Source organism: Alnus glutinosa, chromosome 5 (genome assembly GCF_958979055.1).
Source record: "Alnus glutinosa chromosome 5, dhAlnGlut1.1, whole genome shotgun sequence".
Classification (NCBI taxonomy): Eukaryota; Viridiplantae; Streptophyta; class Magnoliopsida; order Fagales; family Betulaceae; genus Alnus; species Alnus glutinosa.
Window position 1 is genome coordinate 23,864,110 of NC_084890.1, and position 25,194 is coordinate 23,889,303.

General features: G+C 39.8%; 1 protein-coding gene across 2 annotated transcripts in view; it reads left to right on the forward strand.

The window, feature by feature from the left end:
* Nucleotides 1-24,191, forward strand: part of LOC133867638 (DNA damage-binding protein 1a-like) — a 42,993-nt gene extending 18,802 nt beyond the window's left edge. For both annotated transcript variants that reach the window (XM_062304391.1, XM_062304392.1), the window contains 15 exons: nt 5,341-5,392; nt 5,583-5,645; nt 5,796-5,845; nt 6,189-6,264; nt 12,065-12,274; nt 12,410-12,516; nt 12,664-12,781; nt 13,664-13,864; nt 13,958-14,176; nt 17,435-17,545; nt 17,911-18,186; nt 18,444-18,718; nt 22,359-22,713; nt 22,823-23,107; nt 23,407-24,191. In XM_062304391.1, coding sequence (XP_062160375.1) covers nt 5,341-5,392; nt 5,583-5,645; nt 5,796-5,845; nt 6,189-6,264; nt 12,065-12,274; nt 12,410-12,516; nt 12,664-12,781; nt 13,664-13,864; nt 13,958-14,176; nt 17,435-17,545; nt 17,911-18,186; nt 18,444-18,718; nt 22,359-22,713; nt 22,823-23,107; nt 23,407-23,988 — 2,980 coding nt within the window. In that variant the 3' untranslated portion in view covers nt 23,989-24,191. The remainder of the gene's footprint in view (nt 1-5,340; nt 5,393-5,582; nt 5,646-5,795; nt 5,846-6,188; nt 6,265-12,064; nt 12,275-12,409; nt 12,517-12,663; nt 12,782-13,663; nt 13,865-13,957; nt 14,177-17,434; nt 17,546-17,910; nt 18,187-18,443; nt 18,719-22,358; nt 22,714-22,822; nt 23,108-23,406) is intronic.
* The last annotated feature ends 1,003 nt before the right edge of the window (nt 24,192-25,194 follow it).

A 25,194-nucleotide genomic window follows, 5' to 3' on the forward strand; every position in this document is an offset into this window, starting at 1 on the left:
GGTGGCTGTTTTGGTTCATGCGCTTCTTGGGTTGTAGATCTATGGGTTTTGGGGCCTCCTCGTCGTCCACGTGCCTCTCCGGAGGACTCTCCGTCGTCGGTCGGTTCTTCACCGCCGTCGGCACTGCTGCGGGTGGCTGCCACATGCCGTTTTCGGCGCGAGTGGCCGTGGGTGTTTCTGATTTTTTTTTTTGATAAGTAAGAAAATTTCATTAAAAAAGCGTAAGGCGCCCCAAGTACACAGGAAGTACACGCAGGAGCAACTCAGCTAACCCACATAGAAACCCAAGAAAACCCACAAGGAACTACAAACCCACAACACCCAAAACCCACATGAGACCCAAAATACAATAATAAACCCCATCAATCACCCAAGATACAAAAGTAACCCCCCATAATATAGAAAAACCCAAGATACAATAGACTCCCCACAATACAAAAAAACCCCAATAGCCCACATAAAAAACTCAAGAAAACCCACAAGGCCACAACCCCCAAAACCACATGAGACCCAAAGTACAATAGAAACCCCCACCAAACACCCAAGAAGCAATAGTAAACCCCCAAAATACAAAAAAACCCAAGATACAATAAAATCCTCCAAAATACAAAAAAAAACCCCTAAGCCCAATAAAATTCCAATACCCACACAACCCGAATAAAGAAAAAACCCACAAGAAACACCCAAATCCCGAATTACAAAGAAAAAACCCAAGCTAAAGTAAAAAAAAAATAATAATAAAAAATAAAAAAAATAAAAAAAAAATAAAAAAATGCAGTGGCGACAGCGCGACTGCCACGTGCGGCCTCCGGCGACGGCGCGTGGAAACCACGCGCGATCTGCGGTGTATGGGACCTCTCCTCCACACACGCGCCTATCTGTTGGCTTCTCCGGCAGTTTCCGCTTCTTTCAGTGGTCCTTCTGGCTGTTTTCGTGCCGCACTGCTCCGATTTTTTTTTTTTTTTTTTGCCTGTAGCTCTGCCTTTTCTTTGTATTTCCAGTTTGCTTTGTATTTTGGGTTTGCTTTCTTGTATTTCGGGTTTGCTTTGTATTTTGGGTTTGATTTTCATATATATTTTGGGTTGTGGGTGTTTTTATGGGAGGGTTGTTTGGGTTTTCTTGCAGGTTTTGGGGGTTTGATGGGTTGGGGTGCTTTCGCAGGTTTGGGTGTTTGATGAAGGCTTCTTCTGTGTTTTGGGTTCTGATTGTTATGGGTGCTCCTTGTGGGATTTGAGTTTTAGGGTTGATCCTTGTGGGTTTGTTTGGGTTTTTCCATTTGTGGGCTAGCTTTGATGGTTTCTGTGTATATTCCTGGTGTACTTAAGGGCGTCTTACGCTTTTTAATAAAATCTTCTTGCTTATAAAAAAAAAAAAAAAAAAAAAAAAAAGAAAAGAAAAGAAAATCCGAGTTCTGAAGTGAAAAAGCACTACATATGGGACTGGCAAAAGGTCGTGGGCAATTACGTGGCTGAGATATGAGAGTTGAACTGCCATGGGTCCTGTGTATAACTCGAATCTCATTGCAGGAATGCAGACCTAGCTGACAACTTCTACTGTGTTGTGGTGCTTGGTCGATTTGTCAACAAGGGTGATAACGTTGACAACGTCATCAAATTTGCTAGCTTTAGCCACGATGGCCACCCCTTCGATTTGTAGGCCGATTCGATCTCCCTGTCCCTTTACAATGTCACCAACTCTTGACTCCAATTTCTCTTATTCTAGAAAACTTTATAACTGTAGATGCCAAGAGACCCACCTCTCACACAGCGAAGAAAAATAAGGAAGAGATCACTTTGATGTTCGGGGGGACGTTGGGTCTTGAGGGAGACAGAGGCAAAAGTAGTTGAGGTCGTCAACAGTGCAATTGAGAAAGTTTGAGCTGGGTCAAGTTTGGCCATGATGGAAGGGCAAAGTTCAGGGGGAGGGGGACTTTAAAATCTTGAACTACTTTCATCCACCTTGCTTAGTTTTCTGTTAAGGAGCATATAGTCCAATATTACAACAATTTGTACTTTGAGAATTGTTCTTGGCGGCCTAAGGTGGAGGGCCTATCTTTTTTATCCATTGATGTGGATGAAAACATTTGGCTAGAAAGAGCGTTTGAGGAGAAGGAGGTGTGGGATGTGATCAGGGATTTGAATGGAGATAAGGCGTCGGGTTCTGACGGATTCACTTTGGCTTTCTTTTAGAAGTGTTGGGATTTTTTAAAAACTGACATTATGGCTGTTTTTGCAGAATTTCATGCTTGAGGCAAGTTTGAAAAGAGCTTTAATGCTACTTTTGTCTCTTTGATTCCCAAGAAGACTGGTGCCGTGGATGTGAGAGATTTTCACCCTATTAGTTTGGTGGGGGGGATTTACAAGATTATTTCAAAGGTCCTTGCGAACAGATTTAAACCAGTTTTGGGCAAGATTATCTCCAACACTCAGAATGCGTTCATTGGTGGTCGACAAATATTAGACTCTGTACTTATTGCCAATGAATGTGTGGATATTCAAATTCGATCAGGGGACCCTGGGCTACTATGTAAGTTGGATCTGGAGAAGGCTTATAATCATTTGAATTGGGATTTCTTGCTATATTTGCTGCACCGTTGTGGTTTTGGGGAAAAATGGAGGGTTTGGATATGTTTTTGTATTTCTACGGTGAGATTTTCTATTCTTGTAAATGGAACCCCGTCGGGTTTTTTTTATAGCTCTCGTGGTTTGCGACAAAGAGATCCTCTTTCTCTTTTTTTGTTTGTGGTGGTTATGGAGGCTTTGAGCCGGATGTTGATTGCTGCTTTGGATCAGGGCAATTTGACAAGGTTTTTAGTGGGATCCAGGGAATCCGAGACTTGAGTTGTGAATCATTTACTGTTCATTGATGTCACGTTGATTTTTTGTGGTGCACAAGAAGAACAGATTCAACATTTGAGGTGTATTTTTCTATGCTTTGAGGCAGCTTCGGGCTTAAGGATTAACTTAGAGAAAATCAAAAGTTCCTTTGGTGAGTTAGAGGATGTCAATAGGTTGGCTCACCTACTTGGATGTCGGGTCACTTCTTTGCCTTTGACATACTTGGGTTTGCCATTGGGAGCTTTTTACAAGTCCGTGTCCATTTGGAATGGTGTTGTTGAGAAAATGGAAAGGAGGTTGGTTGGAAGGAAGCGTATGTATTTGTCTAAGGGTGGGCGGCTGACTCTTATTAAAAGTATGCTCTCCAATCTTCCTACATATCTCTTGTCCCTATTTCCTATTTCAGTGAGGGTGGCTAATCGTCTTGATAATATTCAAAAGGCTTTTTCTTTGGGGTGGTATTGGAGATAAGGCCAAATTTCATTTAGTGAAATGGAATAGGATTTGTACTCCTTTGCATTCAGTCGGGTTGGGAGTTCACAACTTCATCCAGTTTAATCAAGCTCTTCTAAGTAAATAGTTGTGGAGGTATGGTAGGGAGAGAGAGGCTTTATGGCGATTGGTGATTGACGCAAAATTTGAGAGCCTAAAGGGTGGGTGGTGTTCGAAAAAGGTGTCGGGTTCCTATGGAGTGGGTGCTTGGAAACATATTAGGAAGGGATGTGAGAAGTGTTATAATTTTGTTCGTTTTGAGGTGGGGGATGGGTCACTTATTAGTTTCTGGCATGATTGGTGGTGTGAGGATAGTTCTTTGAAGCAGTGCTTTCCAATTCTATTTAGTATTGTGAGGAACAAAGATGCGATGGTGGATGATAACTTGGTCGTTCATAACGGAGTTATTCAATGGAATGTTCTTTTTACGAGGCAAATCCAGGATTGGGAGATAGAGATGATTCTTTCTTTCTTCGATCGGATTTACTCCACTTATGTTCGACATTGAGATGGCGACATGTTAGTTTGGAACCCCTCTAAAAAGGTTTTTTTTAGGTGAGCTCCTATTATGAAGTACTGATTAGAAGAAATGGTCCATCTTTTCCGTGGAAGAGCATTTGGCGTGTTAAGGCTCTGACTAGGGTGGCTTTTTTTGTATGGTCAGCAGCGTTGGGTAAAATTTTGACACTTGATAACTTGCGTAAGAGGAATGTTGTATTGATTGAGTGGTGTTGTATGTGTAAGAAGAATTGGGAGGCTATTGATCATTTGTTGCTTCACTGCGAAGTTGCCCGTGATCTTTGGAGTTACATTCTCATCTTATTTGGGGTAGAGTGGGTGATGCCACGAACGGTGTTGGAGTTGATGACTAGTTGGGGCGCGTCGGTTGGGTATGGTTGTGCTAAAGAAGTTTGGCGGTTAGCTCTATTGTGTTTACTGTGGTGTATTTGGCGGGAACGGAATGCGCGGCTCTTTAAAGATGTAGAGACATCAATGGTGGAGCTATGGAAGTGTGTGCTTAATATGTTATATATTTGGATAGTGCCCCATTATTGCTTGAATGATTTTACTTTTGTAGACTTTTTAAATTTATTCTCTTCTCGTCCTATTTAGGGGCTCTCTTGTATACTTCCCTTGTATAAGGGTTGCGCCCCTCTGCGCTTTTAATAAACTGAATTACAGTTACTTATCAAAAAAAGAAAGTTTTCTGTTGAACAGGGAAAACGTCTTGTGTTGACTTAGGTTTTCTGCTGCATCAGACACCAGAAAATGTCAAAATATTCGCCAAAAAGTGTTGTGAGTCAAGCCAAACACACCAGGGCTTGACTCCTAGAAAAAGAATTGTTGGTATCAAAGGAAATGAGTGCAAAAACTATGGAAGTTAAGGAAAAAAAATGGTTGAATCAAGTATTGGTTTGAAGAAGTCCATAATCAACCAAGGATGAAAGAAAATGCCGTCCTTGTTGTCAATAAATATCTTGATTTGTGGACCTGTTAAAACTTTTCTGGGTTGCCTCCTAGAAACAGAATTGTTTGAACCAAAGGAAATGAGTGCAGAAAATATGGAAGTTTAGGAAAAAATGGTTAATTCAAGTATTGGTTGGAAAAAGTTCATAATCAAGTTATCATGTTTTTTTTCTTTCTTTATCTGATTGGGTGTTTCTCTTGTATACTACTTGGCTTACGCCTTTTCGTTCTTAATAAAATTTCGATTACTTACCAGGAATGAAAAATACAATTTCAAATAGGTATTTGCTTTAAGTTTATTTTCCTAGAAGTTACTGCCATTACATAATAAATCATCTAGATAAAAACTTTTGATCAGGAATGTTTAAATTTTTGTTCCTTTTATAATATGTGAAGAACCTTCATAGCTCAATGAAACCATTGTAATTTGTTGATAGATTTTACACTAAGGGCCGCCTTACGCTTTTCTAATAAATTTGATCTCTTACCTATCAAAAAAAAAAAAAAAAGATTTTACACTAACAAATTCATGTCTGTCATTTAGAGCAATGGGCGATGTTTCAGATCGTATTGGTCGTCCTACAGACAATGGTCAGGTACATATTTGAATCTAGGTTCACTTCATTGTATTCTTGACTTCTTTCGGTGGATTTTTAAGTATATCTTAAAGCTGTTGTTTTTCCTAAAGGTGGACATCAATAGCTTATTTTTGTTTTTATTGAAAATTTCAGCAATTCTCCTTGCACCTATTTTTCTCTTGTTCTTATTCTTATTCTTTTCCTGCAGATTGGCATAATTGACCCAGATTGCAGACTCATTGGACTCCATTTATATGATGGATTGTTCAAGGTATGTTGTTTGATATAATCAATTACAGCATCCATACTTAATAATTTTTTTGGTAATTTGTGTGTTTATTTACAATAGAGCAGAATTCTTGTCTTTGCCATTACATTAATTTTTTTTTTATGTGACCATCATAGTTTGTGGTGTTCTCAGGTCATTCCTTTTGATAACGAGGGGCAGCTCAAAGAAGCATTTAACATTAGGTATGCTGCTTTTATTGTTCTTTGGGTAAAAAATTACTTATCAAAAGAAAATTGCTTTGTGGGCTTCTAGCCAGAAAGGGATTTTCGGATGAGTATGCTTGTGAAGGAATTGGCTATGACATGGATGCATAAGGGATTAAATACTCTCAATTTAATTTTTTGTCCATGTAGCTGCTGAAATACACAGAAACTTCATTTGTTGGTATATATATTTAGGTGGTTCCTTCTTAAAGATTTATCACTATCAATCATACAATAGTTCCTGCTTTTAATGTTTCTAGCATTTGTTTAGTTTATTGGAAGAATCAATCTAGTTACATCTTTTTACCTTGGGTGATTTCAGGCTAGAGGAACTTCAAGTTTTGGATATCAAGTTTCTTTATGGTTGTTCAAAACCCACAATTATGGTTCTCTACCAGGTGCCCCCCATGTTTCTTTTTACATCCATATGTTTATCAAGAGCTGTGTGCTTTCCAATGTATTTACTTTACAAAAAGTTCTTCAATGCTCTATAAACTATAATACTACAGGCGCGTCCTCTAGGCGTGGGAAAGGCAAGCCTCCTGTTTTTTAGCGTTGAGTGCTTCGTGTGGGTTTCGGGTTTGAGGGTTGTTGGTGTTTGTGGGTTTCGGGTTTGAGAGCTTTTGGTGTTTTAGTGGGATTTTCTTGGGTGGGTTCTGTTTAGTTTGGGTTTGGGTCTTTTTTTGTGCAAGCTTTAGTTGGGTGCTTCCTGTTGTATACTGCCTGTGTACTTATGTGACGTCCCAGATCACCTAGGTATGGATATGAGGATGTGCTTATATGTATATTCGCACCCTTCTTGACACAATGCATTCTAAAGCCGTGATTACCATGAACCTATTAGAACTCCGCAGTTAAGCGTGCTAATGCGAGAATAGTATCAGGATGAGTGATTTCCTAGGAAGTCTAGTTTGGAGAAGCCAAAAGCGGACAATATTGTGTCGTTGGGAGTGGGTCGTTACAAATGGTATCAGAGTCATTCGCCAGCCAGAGATGGAGGAGCGTGTACAAGCCCATGAGAGTCTTCAACGAGCACTCGTTGGGACGCCAAGAATGAGATGATTCCATAAGGGACGCCAGCGGGGACATTGGGTCTCAAGAGGGGGTCATTGTGACGTCTTACATTACTTGGGTATGAGAATGAGAATGTGCTTATATGTTTATTCGCGTTTTTTTTTACAACGCGTTTTAAAGCCGTCATGACCATGAACCTATTAGAACCCCGCAGTTAAGTGTGTTTATACTAGAGTAGTAGCAGGATGGGTGACCTCTTGGGAAGTTTGGTTTGGAGGAGCCAAAAGCAGACAATATTGTGTTGTTGGTGATGAGTCGTTACAACTTAGGAGCGCCTTTTGCTTTTGGCACTTGTGACATTCAAGAAAGTTAGTCCTACATTGGGAAAATAATTTTTCACAGAGTGGATGGATTATAAAGGTGTTCATGAGTACTGAGTCCCACATTGGTTCCTTATTAGGTGAGACTAGGCTTTATAAGTAATAATATAGAGTTCCAATTGTAACTTGATTAGTTCTTTTGGAGTGATAGAGTGATATGCTAGTGGTTTGTCAAGGGTCGTTACAAATGGTATCAGAGCAACCTAGTAACACCATGTGATATTGGAGTAGGGCTGACAATTTTTGACACGACCCGCGAACTCGACACGAACCTAACACGAAATTAAAGAGTTAGAGTTGAAGAGTCTGACTCGTCTAATTAAATGGGTTGGGTTAGGGTTGACCTATATTGTTTTATACTTATGCTTAGACACGACATAATGACATAGAATTTTTGACATAACCCGCGAACCCGACACAATACAAAACTAGAGGGTTAGGGTTGATGGGTGGTACCATATAGGTCAACCATTGCCAGACTCATTTAATTAAACGGTCAAACACTTTTTGGTGTGTCACAATCTGCTCACTCAAATCCTTGATGTCTTCGTCAGGGTCCATGTCATGCAATGTTCCCGTGTAGGTATGGTAGTTCGTATTCGTGTGTCGGGTGTGAGTCCCACATTGGAAAGTTGAATTACCCATATAGAGTTAGTGGATTATAAGGGTGTTTATGGGTGTTAAGTCTCACATTGATTCCTTATTAAGTGAGATTGAACTTTATAAGTGATTTTAGGGGCTCAAATTGTGACTTGGCTAATCTTTTTGGAGTGGTAACGCAAATGTGGTTAGTGTTTTCCCAATGGTCGTTATAATTTCAGTAGTTGAAAAGAATATGCCATGTGGCTGGATTTGGGTACTTTATTTAACTTCAACTCACCTCCCTCCCCACCCTTCTCTCCCGGCAGCTCCTTTTCCCATCTTTTTGGTTTGTTGAAAGCCACTTTGGCCGATGGGACTTTGGCCGATGGGCTACACAAGGGTAGTTGACTTTTTTTACCTATCAAAAGGGTAGTTGACCTTTATTTATTTATTTTTATTTTTTTATCACCCCTTCGTAAAATGGCAAATTCTTATTAAAATAACATCTCAGTGACAAGTATAAGCATTTGTTCATGTATAAATGCACTTGTATAAGCCATGTCATACTAAATTCTTAACTAATAGATAACAAAAGGGTGGAATCTTAAAGCGTACTTGTTACATTTCCATTGTCTGTATTGGGGCCTTTGCTGGAGTCTACGGTCTCAGAAGTTCTCTCTGGGATGAGTTGGCTGGTCTTTTTTCTTGGTGGGTATTGCCTTGGTGTATTGGGGGCGACTTCAATGTCACATGCTTTCCCTCCGAAAGATCGAGTAATGTTCGCCTGAACGCTGCCATGAGGGAGTTTTTGGACTTTACTTTTGAGCAGACTCCTATGGATCTTCCACTTGCAGGAGGGTCATTTACGTGTTCAAATAATCAAGAGAACCCCTCTTGGTTTCGCCTTGATAGATTTCTTGTATCTCCTGATTGGGAAGTCAAGTTTCCAAGTACTCTACAGAAAAGGCTTCCTAAGTTGTGTTTTGATCATTTTTCAATTCTTCTTGATTGTGGAGGCATTCATTGGGGTCCTAGACCGTTCAAGTTTGAGAATATGTGCTTGAAGGCTGAAGGGTTTGTGGATAGGATGCGACTTTGGTGGATGTTTTACCATTTTCAAGGATCCCCTAGCTTCATCTTCTCTCAAAAGCTTAACGCTCTGAAGAATGATCTTAAGAGATGGAACGAACAGGAGTTTGGCAATGTGGAGTTTCGCAAAAAAATGCGTATGGAAGAATTGTGTGCTCTTGATAGGTTGGAGGAACAACGTGGTTTAATTCCCAATGAAAAGATAAGGAAATGTGGGGTCATCAGAGATCTTGAGAACTCTATTCTACAGGAGGAGATTAACTGGAGACAGAAGTCTGGGTTCTTTGGCTTAAAGAGGGTGATAAATGCACTAAATTTTTTCATCGGATGGCTAACTCAAATAGGAGGTCTAATGCCATAGAGTCTCTCTCAGTCAATGGTTTTATATCTTTCGATCAACAGGCTATTAGGAATCATGTTGCTCATTTCTATGAGTCTCTTTTTACAGAACCTTACACTTGGAGTCCTAGGTTGGATAATCTTGGTTTCGACAATTTGGATGCGTTTGAGGCCTCTTCCTTGGAACTTCCTTTTGAGGAAAAAGAGGTCTTATAGGTGGTTAAAGGCATGAACCGTGATAAGTCTCCAAGTCCTGACGGGTTCTCTTTAGCGTTCTTCCAAGATTGTTGGGATGTGATTAAGACAGATCTCATGGAGGTTTTCCAGGACTTTCACACTCATAGCAAGTTTGTCAAAAGCATTAATGCCACTTTTCTTGCCCTAATTCTGAAGAAGTCTGGGGCTATGGATCTTAAAGATTTTCAGCCTATTAGTCTTGTAAGTGGGGTTTACAAGATCATTGCAAAGGTTCTTTTAAATAGACTTAGTAAGGTTGTGGAAAAGATAATCTCGAAACCTCAAAATACTTTTGTGAAAGGTAGGCAAATTCTTGATTCAGTTCTTATTGCTAATGAGTGTTTGGATAGTCGTATTAAATCAGGCAAACCTGGTTTGCTTTTCAACCTGGATATTGAGAAGGCATATGATCATGTCAACTGGAACTTCTTATTGTATATGATGAGAAGATGTGGTTTTGGGGAGAGATGGTGTTCGTGGATAGCTCATTGTATTTCCTCGGTGCGCTTCTTTGTCTTGGTGAACCCCTTCTGGTTTTTTTAGCAGCTCTTGTGGACTTAGACAAGGTGATCCTTTGTCGCCTCTCTTGTTTGTCATTGTGATGGAGGCCCTAAGTAAGTTCTTTGTTTTCGTTCATAGGGGCTTTCTATCAGGTTTCTCAGTAGGTTCTGGTAGCAACGGGGTGTTTAATATTTCTCATTTATCGTTCGCTGTTGATACTTTAGTCTTTTGCGGGGCTAATCTTCATCATCTCCCTTTTTCTCGGGTTTTATTTGTCTTTTGAAGCTATTTCAGGTTTAAAGATCAATTTGGCCAAGTCAGTGTTGGTTCCTGTGGGTGATGTGGATAATATGGATGAGTTGGCTAGCATCATGGGTTGTGGAGTTTTGGGATGATGTAGTGGGTAAGATTGAAAGACGGTTGGCTAGTTGGAAGCGGATTTATCTGTCAAAGGGTGGTAGAGTTACCCTTTTAAAGAGTACTTTATCTAATCTACCCACACACTTTCTTTCTCTTTTCCCTATTCCTTCAAGTGTTGCTAGTCGTATAGAGAAGCTTCATCGAGATTTCTTATGGGGAGGTATAGGTGAAGAATTCAAATATAACCTGGTTAGTTGGTCCATGGTTTGTTCCCCTATTTCAAAAGGTGGTTTGGGTATCCGGAATTTGAGGATCTTCAATAAGGCTTTATTAGGGAAGTGGTTGTGGCGTTATGTGCATGAGAGAGAGAGGCTTTATGGAGATCAGTTGTGGATGCAAAGTACGGTTCTACTTGGGCTAGTTGGTGTTCCTTAGACCACCCTGGTCTCACGGTGTGGGGCTTTGGAAGAACACTCGCTGCAGCTCATTTGATTTTGGAGAGTGATTCTTTTCTATGGGATGTCAGATTCTTTCGAGCGGCCTATGATTGGGAGGTGGATGTCTTGGCTTCTTTCTTCACCCTTTTGTATTCCATCAAATTAGATCGTGGTGGGGAAGACAAGCTTTGGTGGTCTCCTTCTCGCAAAGGGAAGTTTAATGTTAGATTTTTCTATCATACTCTTACTCACAAGGAGACCATTCATTTCCCCTGGAAAAGTATTTGGCGGACCAATGCTCCCTTGAAAGTGGACTTTTTCGCTTGGGCGGCAGCGCTAGGGAAGATCCTTACTCTGGACAATCTCAAAAAGAGACGAGTCATTGTGATTGATAGATGTTGTATGTGTAAAAAGAATGGGGAATCTGTAGATCATCTTCTTCTCCATTGTGAGGTTGCTTGCGTTCTATGGAATGCCATCTTTAGTTGCTTTAGTTTGTCTTGGGTTATGCCTCGTCGGGTGGTAGATTTTTTCACTTGTTGGTGGATGGGTGGCCGCTCTCGGAGTGCGGTTGTGTGGAAGATGGTTCATTGTTGCCTCTTATGGTGCTTATGGAGGGAACGTAACGATAGATAGTTTGTGGACAAAGAAAGAACCTTTGAGGAGCTCATTTCTTTTTTCTTTTATTCTCTGTACTCTTGAATGGCTGCGTTTCTTGCCCCTTTTGTGATTAGTTTTAATGATTTCCTCGTACTGTTTTCTTCTTCTTTTTAGTTGCCGTTCTTGTATACTCTCTCTGTGTACTTGATTGTACTTTGCGCTTTTAATGAAATTTATCTTACTTTAAAAAAAAAAAAAAAAAAAAAAACAAACATTTCCATGGACCGTAATCATGTGTCTGTGGAGTTCCGCATTATGAAATTTGACTTCAAAATTTAGGTGCCTTTAGAGGGTGTTTAATCCAAATTGAGGGCCTCTAATAGAAGTCTTGGCATCTGACATGTGAATGACTCTTCCTTAGAAATGTAACAGGTAAATGACTCTTTTATAGAAATGTCTCTTCTGCATGGTCACAGACATATCTGCTCCCTTGTAACTTGCAGGTGTATTTTTCTTTATTCTTTTGTGGTTCTTCTGGTCCATCTATGGATTACAAATGGATGTCAGATAGCCTCATGTAATTTATTTATTCGTGACTGTCCCGTTGCATCAATTGTAGTAATTTAGATGGCAACATTCTCACATTCTGATTTTTACAGGATAACAAAGATGCTCGCCATGTCAAAACATATGAGGTTGCTATTAAGGATAAAGATTTTGTTGAGGGTCCCTGGTCCCACAACAATCTGGACAATGGGGCTGATTTGCTAATACCAGTACCTCCACCACTTTGTGGCGTCATTATTATTGGAGAAGAAACAATTGTCTACTGCAGTGCCAGTGCATTTAAAGCAATTCCAATCAGACCGGTAGGATATGCTGAGTTCTGCTGATAAATTTGCTTTTAGCCTTTAGTAGTGAAATTTCCAAAGAATTGCTATTCAAAATTGGTAATGGATGGACTAAGTTTTCTTATTGTTCCTCATATTGGTCTGCACGTCAAGTCCATCACAAGAGCCTATGGAAGAGTTGATGCTGATGGTTCTAGGTATTTACTTGGTGATCATGCTGGGCTACTTCACCTTCTTGTCATAGCGCATGAGAAAGAAAAGTAAGATATTCCATCTTGTGTTAATGATTGAACAACATACACTTGAGAAATTTCTTGATTACAAAACCAAAAGAAACCCTGGTTTAGAATTTGTGGATTTTGTGCAACTCTGAGATTTTCTCAATGCATCATCTACCCTACTTGCAGGGTCAAGGGACTGAAAATTGAGCTCTTGGGTGAAACTTCCATTGCATCTACTGTATCATATCTATCATATCTCGATAATGCATTTGTATATATTGGCTCGAGCTATGGAGATTCACAGGTGTGATATTTCATTTATTCTTTGTATAGTTAAGTGTATATTCTGAGAAATTGCATCAGAAGTTTTATTGTCTTTAATGATCTTGACTTTCCAATTGTTATTTTTAAGCTTTTTATCTGAAGCCTTAAATGTTTATTAGAGATAGATATAATGAAGACAGGTAATAAACAATATCCATGGAAATAGCTAGAATATCTCAGACGAGCTGAATCTAGAATGAAGAATAGAAATTATTAGAGGTACTACATTTTTTATTTTTTTTTTTGATAAGTAAGAAAAATTTTATTAAAAAAAAAAAAAAAGCAAAAAGTACCCCCAAGTACATAAGAAGTATACACATGAACGATCCAGCTAGCCCACAGAAGAAAACCCACAAGGACTTATGCACTCGCAACACCCAAAGCCCCCATAAAACCCAAATCCAGACGAAACCCCCATAAAACCCGAACTACAGAAGAAGCCCCCACCCAAAATACTACATATATTGGAAGCATTGACATTTGCCTACTTGCCAGCTCAAGCAATTGATGGCAGAAAGTCATTAGAATTTCTCTTATTCAATTTATCTTTTAAATGAAGCCAATATGTTAACCATTTTTTTCTTCTTCTTAGAATGACAAATAGATTTTGTGTTTGGATGCGTTTGCAACCACTTTGGCTACATTCTTTTTTTGTATCTGCTTTGGTTTATGCCACTTTTAATTAAAAGAAATGTGGATATGTCATTTTAAGGGAATTTTTTTAAAGGCTTTTGGAATAAGGTCCAACTTTTTTACTGTATATTGTAGAGTAACATGTCAATATGAATTGTGGCTGTAAGTTGTTTATTGTTAGATCATTTGCAATATTGGATATTAATAGTCCATTGTGGTGTGTACACAGCTTATAAAGTTAAATCTTCAGCATGATGCAAAAGGTTCATATGTGGAAGTACTGGAACGATATGTCAATTTGGGGCCAATTGTTGACTTTTGTGTTGTGGACAGGGAGAGGCAAGGCCAAGTTCAGGTTGTAACTTGCTCTGGAGCTTATAAAGATGGTTCTCTTCGCATAGTTCGAAATGGTATAGATATTAATGAACAGGTATGTTTTACTTGGTGGTTCACTTCTCCTCAAAACTCCTCTATAAGCATTTTTTTATAAGACTAATTGGTGTGCATATATGAAATGGTGTAGGCTTCAGTAGAACTCCAAGGTATTATTACCGGAATGTGGTCATTAAGATCTTCTACTGATGATCCATTTGACACATTTCTGGTTGTAAGTTTTATCAGTGAGACGCGAATTTTAGCGATGAATCTTGAGGACGTGTTGGAAGAAACCGAGATTGATGGCTTCTTCTCTCAAGTGCAGACTTTGTTTTGCCATGATGCTGTGTACAACCAACTTGTACAAGTAGGTTTTGTTACTCTTTTTTTTTTTTTGATAAGTAATTTAAAATTCAATAAAAAAGCGCAGAGGGGCGCAACCCTAATACACGGGAAGTATACAAGAGAGCCCCTAAACAGGAGGAACAACTAATAAATTAAGAAAGTCTACAAAAGTAGAAACACCTAGGTGGCAAAGATGGGGAGCTATCCATAGATATAACGTGTTAAGAAGACGCTTCCTTAAAACCACCATTACCGTCTCGACATCTTCAAAAAGCCTCGCATTCCGCTCCCTCCAAATGCTCCACAAAACACAGTGAGGAACTAAACGCCAAACATTTTTTGCTAGGCCATGCCCTCGAAAAGCACCCCAAGTAGTCAACAAACCCATCACCGATTGTGGCATGACCCATTCAACTCCAAACAAAGAAAACACAAAACTCCAAAGCTCACGGGCGGTGTCGCAATGAAGTAACAGATGATCAATAGACTCCCCCTTCTTTTTACACATACAACACCACTCAATAACCACAATATTCCTCTTTCGTAGATTGTCATGAGTCAAAATTTTTCCTAAAGCTGCAGTCCATACAAAGAACGCCACCCTTGTCGGAGCCTTAGCACACCATATCTTCTTCCACGGGAATGATGGACCTTCTTTCCGACTAAGTGCTTCATAATATGACCTTACTTCAAAATAGCTCCTTGAAGAGAGGTTCCAAACTAACTTGTCACCCTCTCCTTGTCGAATCGGAGTGGAGTACAACCGCTCGAAGAAAGAGAGCACCATCTCCAACTCCCAGTCCTGTAATTGCCGCGTAAAGAGAACATTCCAATGAATATTGCCATTATGAACAGCCATATTATCTACCACCATAGCCGCTTTGTTCCTCACAAGACTATACAGAACTGGAAAACAAAGCTTCAAAGAAATCTCCCCACACCACCGATCATGCCAGAAACTGATATATGAGCCATCCCCTACCACACACCGAACATAATTACAAAACTTCTCCCACCCTTTCCTAATATATTTCCAAACCCCTACTCCATAGGAACCCGACACCTCAATAGAGCACCACCCACCCTTTAGGCTCCCAAATTTGGCGTCAATCACCAAACGCCATAGAGCCTCTCTCTCCCTACCATATCTCCACAACCATTTACCTAAAAGAGCTTGGTTAAACAGGGAAAGATTGTGAACTCCCAATCCACCTGAATGCAACGGAGTACAAATCCTGTTCCATTTCACTAAATGAAATTTGGCCTCATCCCCTATGCCACCCCATAGGAAATCCCTCTGGATTTTTTCAAGACGATTAGCCACCCTCAAAGGAATAGGGAACAGCGACAAGAGATACGTGGGGATATTGGACAGCGTGCTCTTAATAAGAGTCAACCGACCGCCCTTTGACAAATACATACGCTTCCAACCAGCCAGCTTCCTTTCCATTTTCTCAATCACCCCTTTCCAAGTACGAACGGACTTGTAAGAGGCACCCAAAGGCATACCCAAATATGTCATAGGAAGCGATCCAACCCTACAACCCATAAGATGGGCCAACCCTTCAACATCCTCCACCTCACCAATAGGAACAATTTCTGACTTTCCTAAATTAATCCTTAATCCCGAAACTGCCTCAAAACAAAGGAAAATGCACCTCAGATGTCGAATCTGTTCTTCTTCCGCTCCACAAAAAATCAACGTATCATCAGCAAACAATAAATGATTCACTACTATTGCCTCTGACTCACTATGTCCCACAGTAAAGCCTGTCATCGAACCCTGCTCCATCGCAGCAGCCAACATCCGACTCAAAGCCTCCATAACCACCACAAATAATAAAGGCGACAGAGGATCACCTTGTCGCAACCCGCGAGAGCTAGTAAAGAAACCCGTCGGAGTTCCATTGACAAGGATGGAGAATCTCACCGTAGAGATACAAAAACGAATCCAAGCTCTCCATTTCTCCCCAAAGCCACAACGTTGTAATAAGTAGAGTAAGAAGTCCCAATTCACATGATCATAGGCCTTTTCCAGATCCAGCTTACACAGCAACCCAGACTCCCCTGAACGGATTTGACTATCCACACATTCATTAGCAATAAGCACTGAATCCAAAATTTGTCGACCACCAATGAACGCATTTTGGGTGTTTGAGATAATCTTACCCAACACTGATTTAAACCTGTTCGCAAGGACTTTGGAAATAATCTTATAAATTCCCCCAATAAGACTGATAGGCCGAAAATCACTCACATCCACAGCATCATTCTTCTCTCTTTTTCCTTTATCAATCTATGAGTTCCTCTTCTGATCTAATGTGGAAGATATTTTTGGATGAATTGAACCAAACTAGATGAATGTTCTTTTCTTTTTTTTCTTTTTTTGTAAATTTTTTTTTTCCTGAGGCATTTGTTTTAGACTTCGTGATTTGATTGTGTCATGGATTATTGGAAATGTTAGATTCCTCTGTAGTTATAATATCAATGTCTTGCATTGCATACGGGCACTAAGTATTCTTGTGTATAAGATATGAAGTTTTAGCTTAAAATGAGTATACGTAGCACTGATTCTTATGCGATTAGGTATAAAAGAGTTAAATGTTTCAAATTTGACTGGAATTTTGATCGTGGGGTTGTCCATGCCCAACATGACCAAATGACCAGTAACTGGTAGTTCCCAGTCTTTTTTGTCCAAACAATGCATTCTCTGTTTTGATTATTTGAAACAATATCGTGAAATTTGAAACTGGAAGCCAATCAGTCTGGGGTTATCTATGTCCAAAGTGCCTCAATTGCATTGATCCTTTTACCAGAACTCCCAGCATTTTTAGTGAATCAATGATTGTGTTTTGAATATTTAAATTTATCTCGCTACCTAACCTTATTTAAAAGTGATTAAGGGAATAAAGTGCTCGAAGTTGTTTCTATGTTGTGATTTGATTAATAGGAGTTACTAAAGTCTTTCCTTCTGTTAATAATAGGTATTTTTGGCAACGACTTTTTTTTTTTGGGATAAATAAGAATAAAGTTTATTTCTAACAAGTGACACTTAAGTACATGTGGTTATGTACAAGATATCCCTTAAAGAAATATAATTTAGAAATTCAATGAACAGAAAAAGAAGATGATGAACACTGCCTATAGCCAGTATCTGTTTGTACAACATTCCTAAGAAAGAGGTTTTATAATTGCCTTTGTGAAATTTAAAAAGCTGGAGATTGTTAATTTGTTGCTAGTTTGCATTTAGTATTCGCTGGCTGATCAACTGCCTTTACAGGTCACTTCGAGCTCTGTGAGACTGGTCAGTTCTACATCTAGAGAGCTGCGGTACGAGTGGAATGCTCCATCTGGCTTTTCGATTAATGTTGCCACCACTAATGCCACCCAGGTTATGTTACAACTTGTGTTATGAGTTTGGACTACAATTTTGGTTTCAGTGGCGCTGGGTGATAATGTCCCCAACACTACTGCCATGATTTGATCTGTCCATAATTTAATTATTGTTATTCGCCTAAAAAAAATGAATCCAATAATGCTTTAAATAGTATAATGATTTGCATTTTGTGATTTTCCAATGCTTGACTTGGTGCACTTCTTGGGAGCATGGATTGATGTATGCTTCATACAACATAGTGGAGTGAATACTTGCTGCTTACTATCATCCATTTGACTTGTTCCGATTTTGTCTTCGTTGGCATCAGTGTGGTGTTTATGGAATAAATGACCAATTGACGCATTGCACTTCTATGACAGGTTCTATTGGCAACTGGTGTTGGCCATTTAGTTTATCTAGAAATTGGAGATGGGATATTGACAGAAGTAAAACATGCACAGTTGGAATATGAGATCTCATGCCTTGACATAAACCCAATCGGTGAGAATCCCGACTATAGTCAGCTAGCAGCAGTTGGGATGTGGACAGATATAAGTGTAAGGATATTTTCGCTTCCTGACTTGAATCTTATCACAAAGGAGCTTTTGGGAGGAGAAATTATACCTCGCTCTGTTCTTCTTTGTGCCTTTGAAGGGGTATGCTTATCTCAGTTCCTTTTAAGTTATTTTTGTTCGTGGTTATAAGTTCTTATTGTAGCCTTTTGGAGATATTAAAATGGTAGTCATCATGACATCCAATTGGAATATTGAGGGAAGCAAATGTGGCCAATTGAAATTAATACTGTGGAACTCACAAATTTGCCACCTTCTTTTACATTTCATCAATGAAGTTTTTATGTTGTACTTCCCTGGCTTTTCATACTTTAAGCAGGTCGGTTGTTTGTTTCTTTCAGATATCTTACTTGTTATGTGCCCTTGGAGATGGGCATCTATTAAATTTTCTATTGAACACAAGTACTGGTGAGCTAACGGATAGGAAGAAAGTCTCCCTCGGGACCCAGCCTATTACTCTTCATACTTTCTCATCCAAGAATACTACACGTGTATTTGCTGCATTAGATAGGCCAACTGTCATTTACAGTAGAAACAAGAAGCTACTTTACAGCAATGTAAATTTGAAAGAAGTTAGCCATATGTGCCCTTTCAACTCTGCTGCTTTCCCAGACAGGTATTTTCGTTCTTCACCCTTCCTTTTTAAGTCAGGTGGTACCTGAGCATAGGATAAATGTGTAATACTGAATATATCATCTCTGTGTTCTATATACAGCTGTGATCTGGTATGATTCGGTTTTAACCTTAACACCATTCGGATATTTCTATTCATCAAATTCTGCTTGTGAAAGAGGAGCTAAATAGGCAGTCGATTTATGAGAAGAAAGTGTATTTGTAACATAATACAACTCTATGCATCAAGCGATTTAGAAACAACTTGTAGTCATAAATATAGTAATGATGATCCCGAGTGGCCTGAGATATCTTTACAGCTCTAGATATATATTCCTCGACTTGGTTCAAGCTGGATCTTACTTGTATTTATGGTACTTTAAATATCTTTGGATTGCTTGCCTAGATCTGTTAGTTTTCCTTCATGGGAGTTTATCAGACGATTTTCGTAACCTGTTTGTTGGTTGTTCTGGTATCGGCTTTAGATTAGGTTCTCTCTTGTGGGTGTTTTCGAGATGGGGTATTCGACTATGTTTGTTGTTGAGTGTAAGGTGTTTGAGCTCTCGGCGGTGGAGGGGCCTTCTGTCTTACCTTTTGGTGAAAGGAGTAGGGGTGTCTCTCGTGCTGTTCTTCTGGGTAAGGTTAGTGATGGGCATGGCTGTAAGGGGAGGGTCTGAATGACTTTGTGAAATCTTTGAGAGTAGGGAGTAAAGCTTAAATCACTCAAAGATGCTCCAATAGACATGGCTGTTATCCGGTGCTTGCGAAATATGGTGGTGGTGGTCTAAGAGCTTTCATTATCTTGCCGGAAGGACGAGATTGGGTGGGCCGGAGAAGTTGTGAATTTGAGTCGCAAAATAGTCTTTTTTGTTTTCACTGAAAATAGTGCAGGTGTGCTATGGGTAGTGTTAGGGCAATCCAGTTTTTACACTGGCTCTATCTAGCCTACAGATCCCTGAGAGGATTTGGGAAATTTTTTGGACTTCGCACACTGAAGGACTTCCTGTTTAGTCTAAAAAAGGATGTCAAGCATTGTATTGATAGGTTGGAGGTGGGCCAAGGCTTCTGTGGACTTCAGAGGTAGTGAAGGATGGAGGTACTCCGATTGTTGCTGATGGTTTAGGGGTTAGAAACCTGATTCAGTTTAATCAAGCTCTTTTGGGAAAATGGTTGTGGTGTTTTGGCATGGAGAGAGATGCCTTGTGGAGATTGGTGGTGGAAGCTAAATATGATAGCTTGTGGGAAGGGTGGTGCTCCATTGAGGTTGTTGGGTCTTTTGGGGTTGGGGTGCGAAAAAAATATTAGGAAGGGGATGGGGTTTTTTTCTCTAGATTCATCACATTTGAGATGAGAGATGGGTCTAAGATCAGGTTCTAGCATGATTTGTGGTGTGGAAACCAACCATTTAAGGCAGCTTTTCCCAAGCTATTCAGCATTGCTTCTTTTGAGGCTTCAGTGGCATAACATGTGAACAAGGGGGACAAAATCCGCCATCCAAAGATACAAAGTATGAATAAATAAAGTTAAAATAAACTTATCTTGTATACTTCCGATATACTTAAAGGCGCTTTAAGCTTTTAATAAGACTAGTTTATTACTTTTAAAAAAAAAAACGTGAAGTTTATTAATGACATTCTTCAATAAAATATTACTTTTTCCAAGCCAATGCATGATTGGGAGGTGGAGTTATCCCTTCCAAAAGGCGGACGTTCATGTGCTTTGCCTTCTGTGGGCTCCACTTTTTCATGGAAGAGCATGTGGAGAATTAAGGCTCCTTCAAGCTTCAAGAGTGGCTTTTCTTCTTCTTCTTCTTTTTTCTTTTTTTTTTTTTTCTTTTTTTGTGCACGACAAAATTAGGAGAGATTTTAAATTTGGACAACTTGTGAAAGAGGCACTTCATAATGGATTGGTGTTGCATGTGCAAGAAGAGCGGGGGACGTCCATAAATCATTTTTTTCTTCTCCATTGCGAAGTGGCTAGAGATTTATGGGTTTCGATCTCCCTTCTTTTTGGTCTAGAGTGGCTTATGCCTCAAAAGTGGCGGAGTTGTTGGTGTGCTAGAGAGGTCAACATTTGTTTGACCATCTATGTTGGTCATTGCTGCACCATATAAAGTATATTGGAATTGGAAGGTAAACAAACAAGATAGTGTAGGATTGAACAGATAGTGGCTCTGAGCTACCAGGGACACCTTGCTGGTAAAGGGATCAATTGTTGCAGGCTGAATGAACCTTTGAGGTTAATGTCCACAATAACGGGTGACTAATTTGTGTAACACTGATACTCCATCGATGGGTATCCCATAATGTATGTCTTCCTTGGCAAATACATGATATTTTAAGAAGATGCTTTTAATGCTATAGATCTCTCTGGCGCGCGTATTTATCCGTCGGAATCCAAGTCGGTGCTTAGATACTCCCAAAAGCATGAGGTTGGCCAATTGGATGAGCATCTGCTTTCGGAGGCTCTAGAGGCTTTCAGTGTTGCCAAGGTTCCTCCTTTGTCGTGTTTTGGGGTTGCTACCAATCCCTTGTCTGCACCAGCAAGGGATGGGATAGTGTCTACGCCTGCTTGAAAGGTCTGTCAACCTCTTATTCGGCGTGACTTCCTTCTCCGTAGCGGCGCAGCCCTTCCTCTGTCAGAAGTGGGTGGGTCAACGCTCTCTTCGGTCCAGTGCTTGGGTGCCCTCCTTGTCTTTCTCAAAGGTGGGTGAATCTTCGAGGGAAGGTGGTTTTGTAGAGTTTATTGGTCCTCCCAGGGCAGCGATTGATCTTAGCTTCTGTTTTCAAACTTTGGGGGTCTCCCACGAGGGGAATGTGAAGGGATTTTTAGACTTTGTGGCTCAAATTGATGTAGAGCGACATCAAGAGGCTCTTGAAGAACTTAGAGTGCTCGGTAAATTATGATGCCAGGGATTTTGGTTCTAGTCGGGGCAAGGCAAAAGGGCCACTAATGTGATGTAATAGTCTCTGGATTTGTAACCCGGTTTTGGTGGGGTGTTTGGATTTCCTCCTGTTTTTGGGTTTTTTGAGGTGTTTTTCCTCTCTTCCCTCTTTTTTCCTGTTTTGGTGTCCTTTTTGTATGCTTGAGAGTGCCTTTACGCTCTTTATAAACTTCTTTGCTTATAAAAAAAAAAAAAAATACTAAATGCTAAAGATCTCGCAATTTTGTATTATTTTGTCTCCAAAGTTCTTTCAGTCAGAAAAGAGTAGTGTAGAGCAGGATAGCATGTAAAATTAGGATATATGCTTGACTATTTCAAATTGTGGAGACATTATGGCCTGTCTAGAGATGACACTTGATGTGCAAGACCGATACCGGAAACCTGATCCTGGACCTTTATTTGTTTGTTTTTTCTTTTATTTTTCCTTGTCTTTTATTTCTCTCTTGACTAATGCAGGGATATGGGGGTGGGAGGGGCCCATCATAGTTTGAGTGCTTTTACTTATGTAGAATTTTGAAATTTATTCTCTGTTCGTCCCTGTTAGGGGTACTCCTGTATACTTTCCGTGTATAAGGGTTGCGCCCCTTTGCGCTTTTTTATATAATTGCAATTACTTATCAAAAAAAAAAAGGATATGGGGGTGGGAGGGAGTTGAAATTCCATCTACTTTCATACTGATTTTATTTATTTTTGTCAACAGCCTTGCGATCGCAAAAGAAGGTGAGCTTACTATTGGCACCATTGATGATATCCCGAAACTTCACATCCTCCGTTCCATCCCACTTGGCGAGCATGCACACCGTATCTGTCATCAGGAGCAGTCCAGGACCTTTGCTATTTGCAGTGTGAAGTATAACCAGTCCAGTCCAGAAGATTCTGAAATGCACTTCATCCACCTTCTGGATGACCAGACGTTTGAGTTCATTTCTACCTACCCACTTGACACTTACGACTATGCTTGCTCCATCCTTAGTTGCTCTTTCTCTGATGATAATAATGTGTACTACTGTGTTGGCACTGCATGCCAATTGCCAGAAGAGAATGAACCAACCAAGGTAATATTGACACTCTTTTTTAAGTGTGTTTTTTTTTTTAAAGGCCCTAAACGTAAATGAAGCATGCTGATATTATTAACTTTTGTGTTTCCTTCATAAACAATTTTAGGGCCGAATACTGGTTTTCATAGTTGAAGACGGGAAGCTACAGCTTATTGCCGAGAAGGAAACCAAGGGGTCTGTCTACACTTTGAATGCCTTTAATGGCAAGCTGCTGGCTGCTATCAATCAAAAAATCCAGTTGTACAAGTGGATGCTTCGGGATGATGGTACTCGTGAATTACAATCTGAATGTGGACATCATGGACACATACTTGCCCTCTACGTGCAAACTCGTGGAGATTTCATTGTTGTCGGTGATCTTATGAAGTCAATATCCTTGTTAATATACAAGGTAAGTAATTAGCCCCCTATTCTACCATCATATGATTTATCATCAAGTCATTTAAATTATCCTTCTTGTCTACCAGTCCAACCGCCTGTGAGCCCTAGCTGAAAGTTGTGGTTGTGGGTTAGAAAATAAAACTCACTTGCCACGTGATCCAACATTGTACATATCCTGTTTGGATCTTCAAAAATAATTTCAATTTTCTTTGTTCTTTTTTTGTCCTCTTGGTCAGCGGTATAGTTTTTACCAGGATTCTTATAGCTACACTTTCTTGCTGAGTGATACAAAACTGCTCTTTTGTTCAGCATGAAGAAGGTGCCATTGAGGAGTGCGCACGTGACTATAATGCAAATTGGATGTCAGCTGTTGAGATTCTTGACGATGACATTTACCTTGGTGCTGAAAATAACTTCAATCTTTTCACTGTCCGGAAGAATAGTGAAGATGCCACTGACGAGGAGCGTGGCCGTCTTGAGGTAGTTGGTGAGTATCACCTTGGAGAATTTGTCAAGCGGTTCCAGCTTGGTTCCTTGGTCATGCGCTTGCTAGATTCTGACGTGGGCCAGATTCCAACCGCCATTTTTGGTACTGATAATGGTGTAATTGGAGTAATTGCTTCGCTTCCTCGCGAGCAGTATCTCTTTTTAGAGAAGCTTCAGTCAAACTTAAGGAAGGTGATAAAGGGCGTTGGAGGGTTGAGCCACGAGCATTGGAGGTCATTTAACAATGAGAAGAAGACAGTAGATGCCAGAAATTTCTTGGATGGAGATCTGATCGAATCATTCCTTGATCTCAACCGTACTAAGATGGATGAGATTTCAAAGACGATGGCTGCTTCAGTTGAGGAGCTTTGCAATAGAGTCGAAGAATTGACGAGGTTGCATTGATATAATTATCTGACGAGGTCGAAGAATTTTTTTTTTTTTTTTTCCCCTTCAAAAACAAATTATCTGTTTGATTCCTCTTTTTTCTTTTTTCTTTTTTTATTATTCTTCTATCTCTTCATTTGAAATTTTTGCTGATGAATCTTTTGTTTTGTAATCTCCGCTATGGTTTGTCCTGTAAGTAATGCATTAAATATCTTTGATCATTTCATGTTTCGTAAGATGAATGCTTGGCCTAGATACTACACTAAGGAGAAATCTGCGGTGGGGGTCCATTATTCATGCAAGAGTAGAGAGAATCATTCCCAGAGTACCAAATAATTTTCTAAAAAAGTGTTGATGTTATTATATGATGCGTAAAGAGGAAAATAGAGATAAAAAAGTTTGATGTTATGTGTAAAGAATAATTATTGCTGATATTACTGAACTTGAGTCAAGGAAGAAGAACCTACTGAAATTAGAGAATGTTGATGTGCTTGTTGAATATTATATCATTTTTACAAAATCCCGAAGCGGCAAAATTCTCTCTTTGTATCGCCTTTGCTCCCTCCGAGCAGAGCGCGGTTCCCCACCTCTCCTCCCTCTCCTCTTCTCTTCCATTTCCTGCCCTCTTCTCCCTCCATCTGGTGCCCCTCCCTCTCCTGCCGCCCGTCATTACCACCCTCTCTCCCTACTCTCGCCGCCACTCTTGCCTTTCCTCTCCCTTAGATCTTGCTTTCCCTACGTATCCCAAATAACCGCACTCTCTGGGCAGCGAAAATATATAGTTTGAGGGGTCACAACAGCCAGCATCCAGATTCTTGATGCATTAATACACTATTTGTAACGTCTCAATAAGGGTAGTTTTCACTTGCTATGGCTCAAGTCTAGTTAGAATCAATGCGGTCTCAAATAGTCCAACCAAGATTCCTCTCTCATCAGCTACAGCTTTCAAACCACCTGGACTCAAAGATGACCATCTTTCTTTACATAGTTGCCCATCTCTCTATCTCTCTCTCTCTCTCTCTCTCTCTCTCTCTCTCTCTCTCTCGCCATTATAATATCCTGAAGTCTTTTTATTTAGATCTAAATTTTTGAATTGAGATTGCAATTTATCAATGTAGGATTCAGTATCAGTATTTTTTGTTTCTTTATGTGAATTTTTTATGGTTAAAATTTCTTTATTATGATTTGAGGTTGATGCATAATTCTTTATTTTTAAAGTATCTA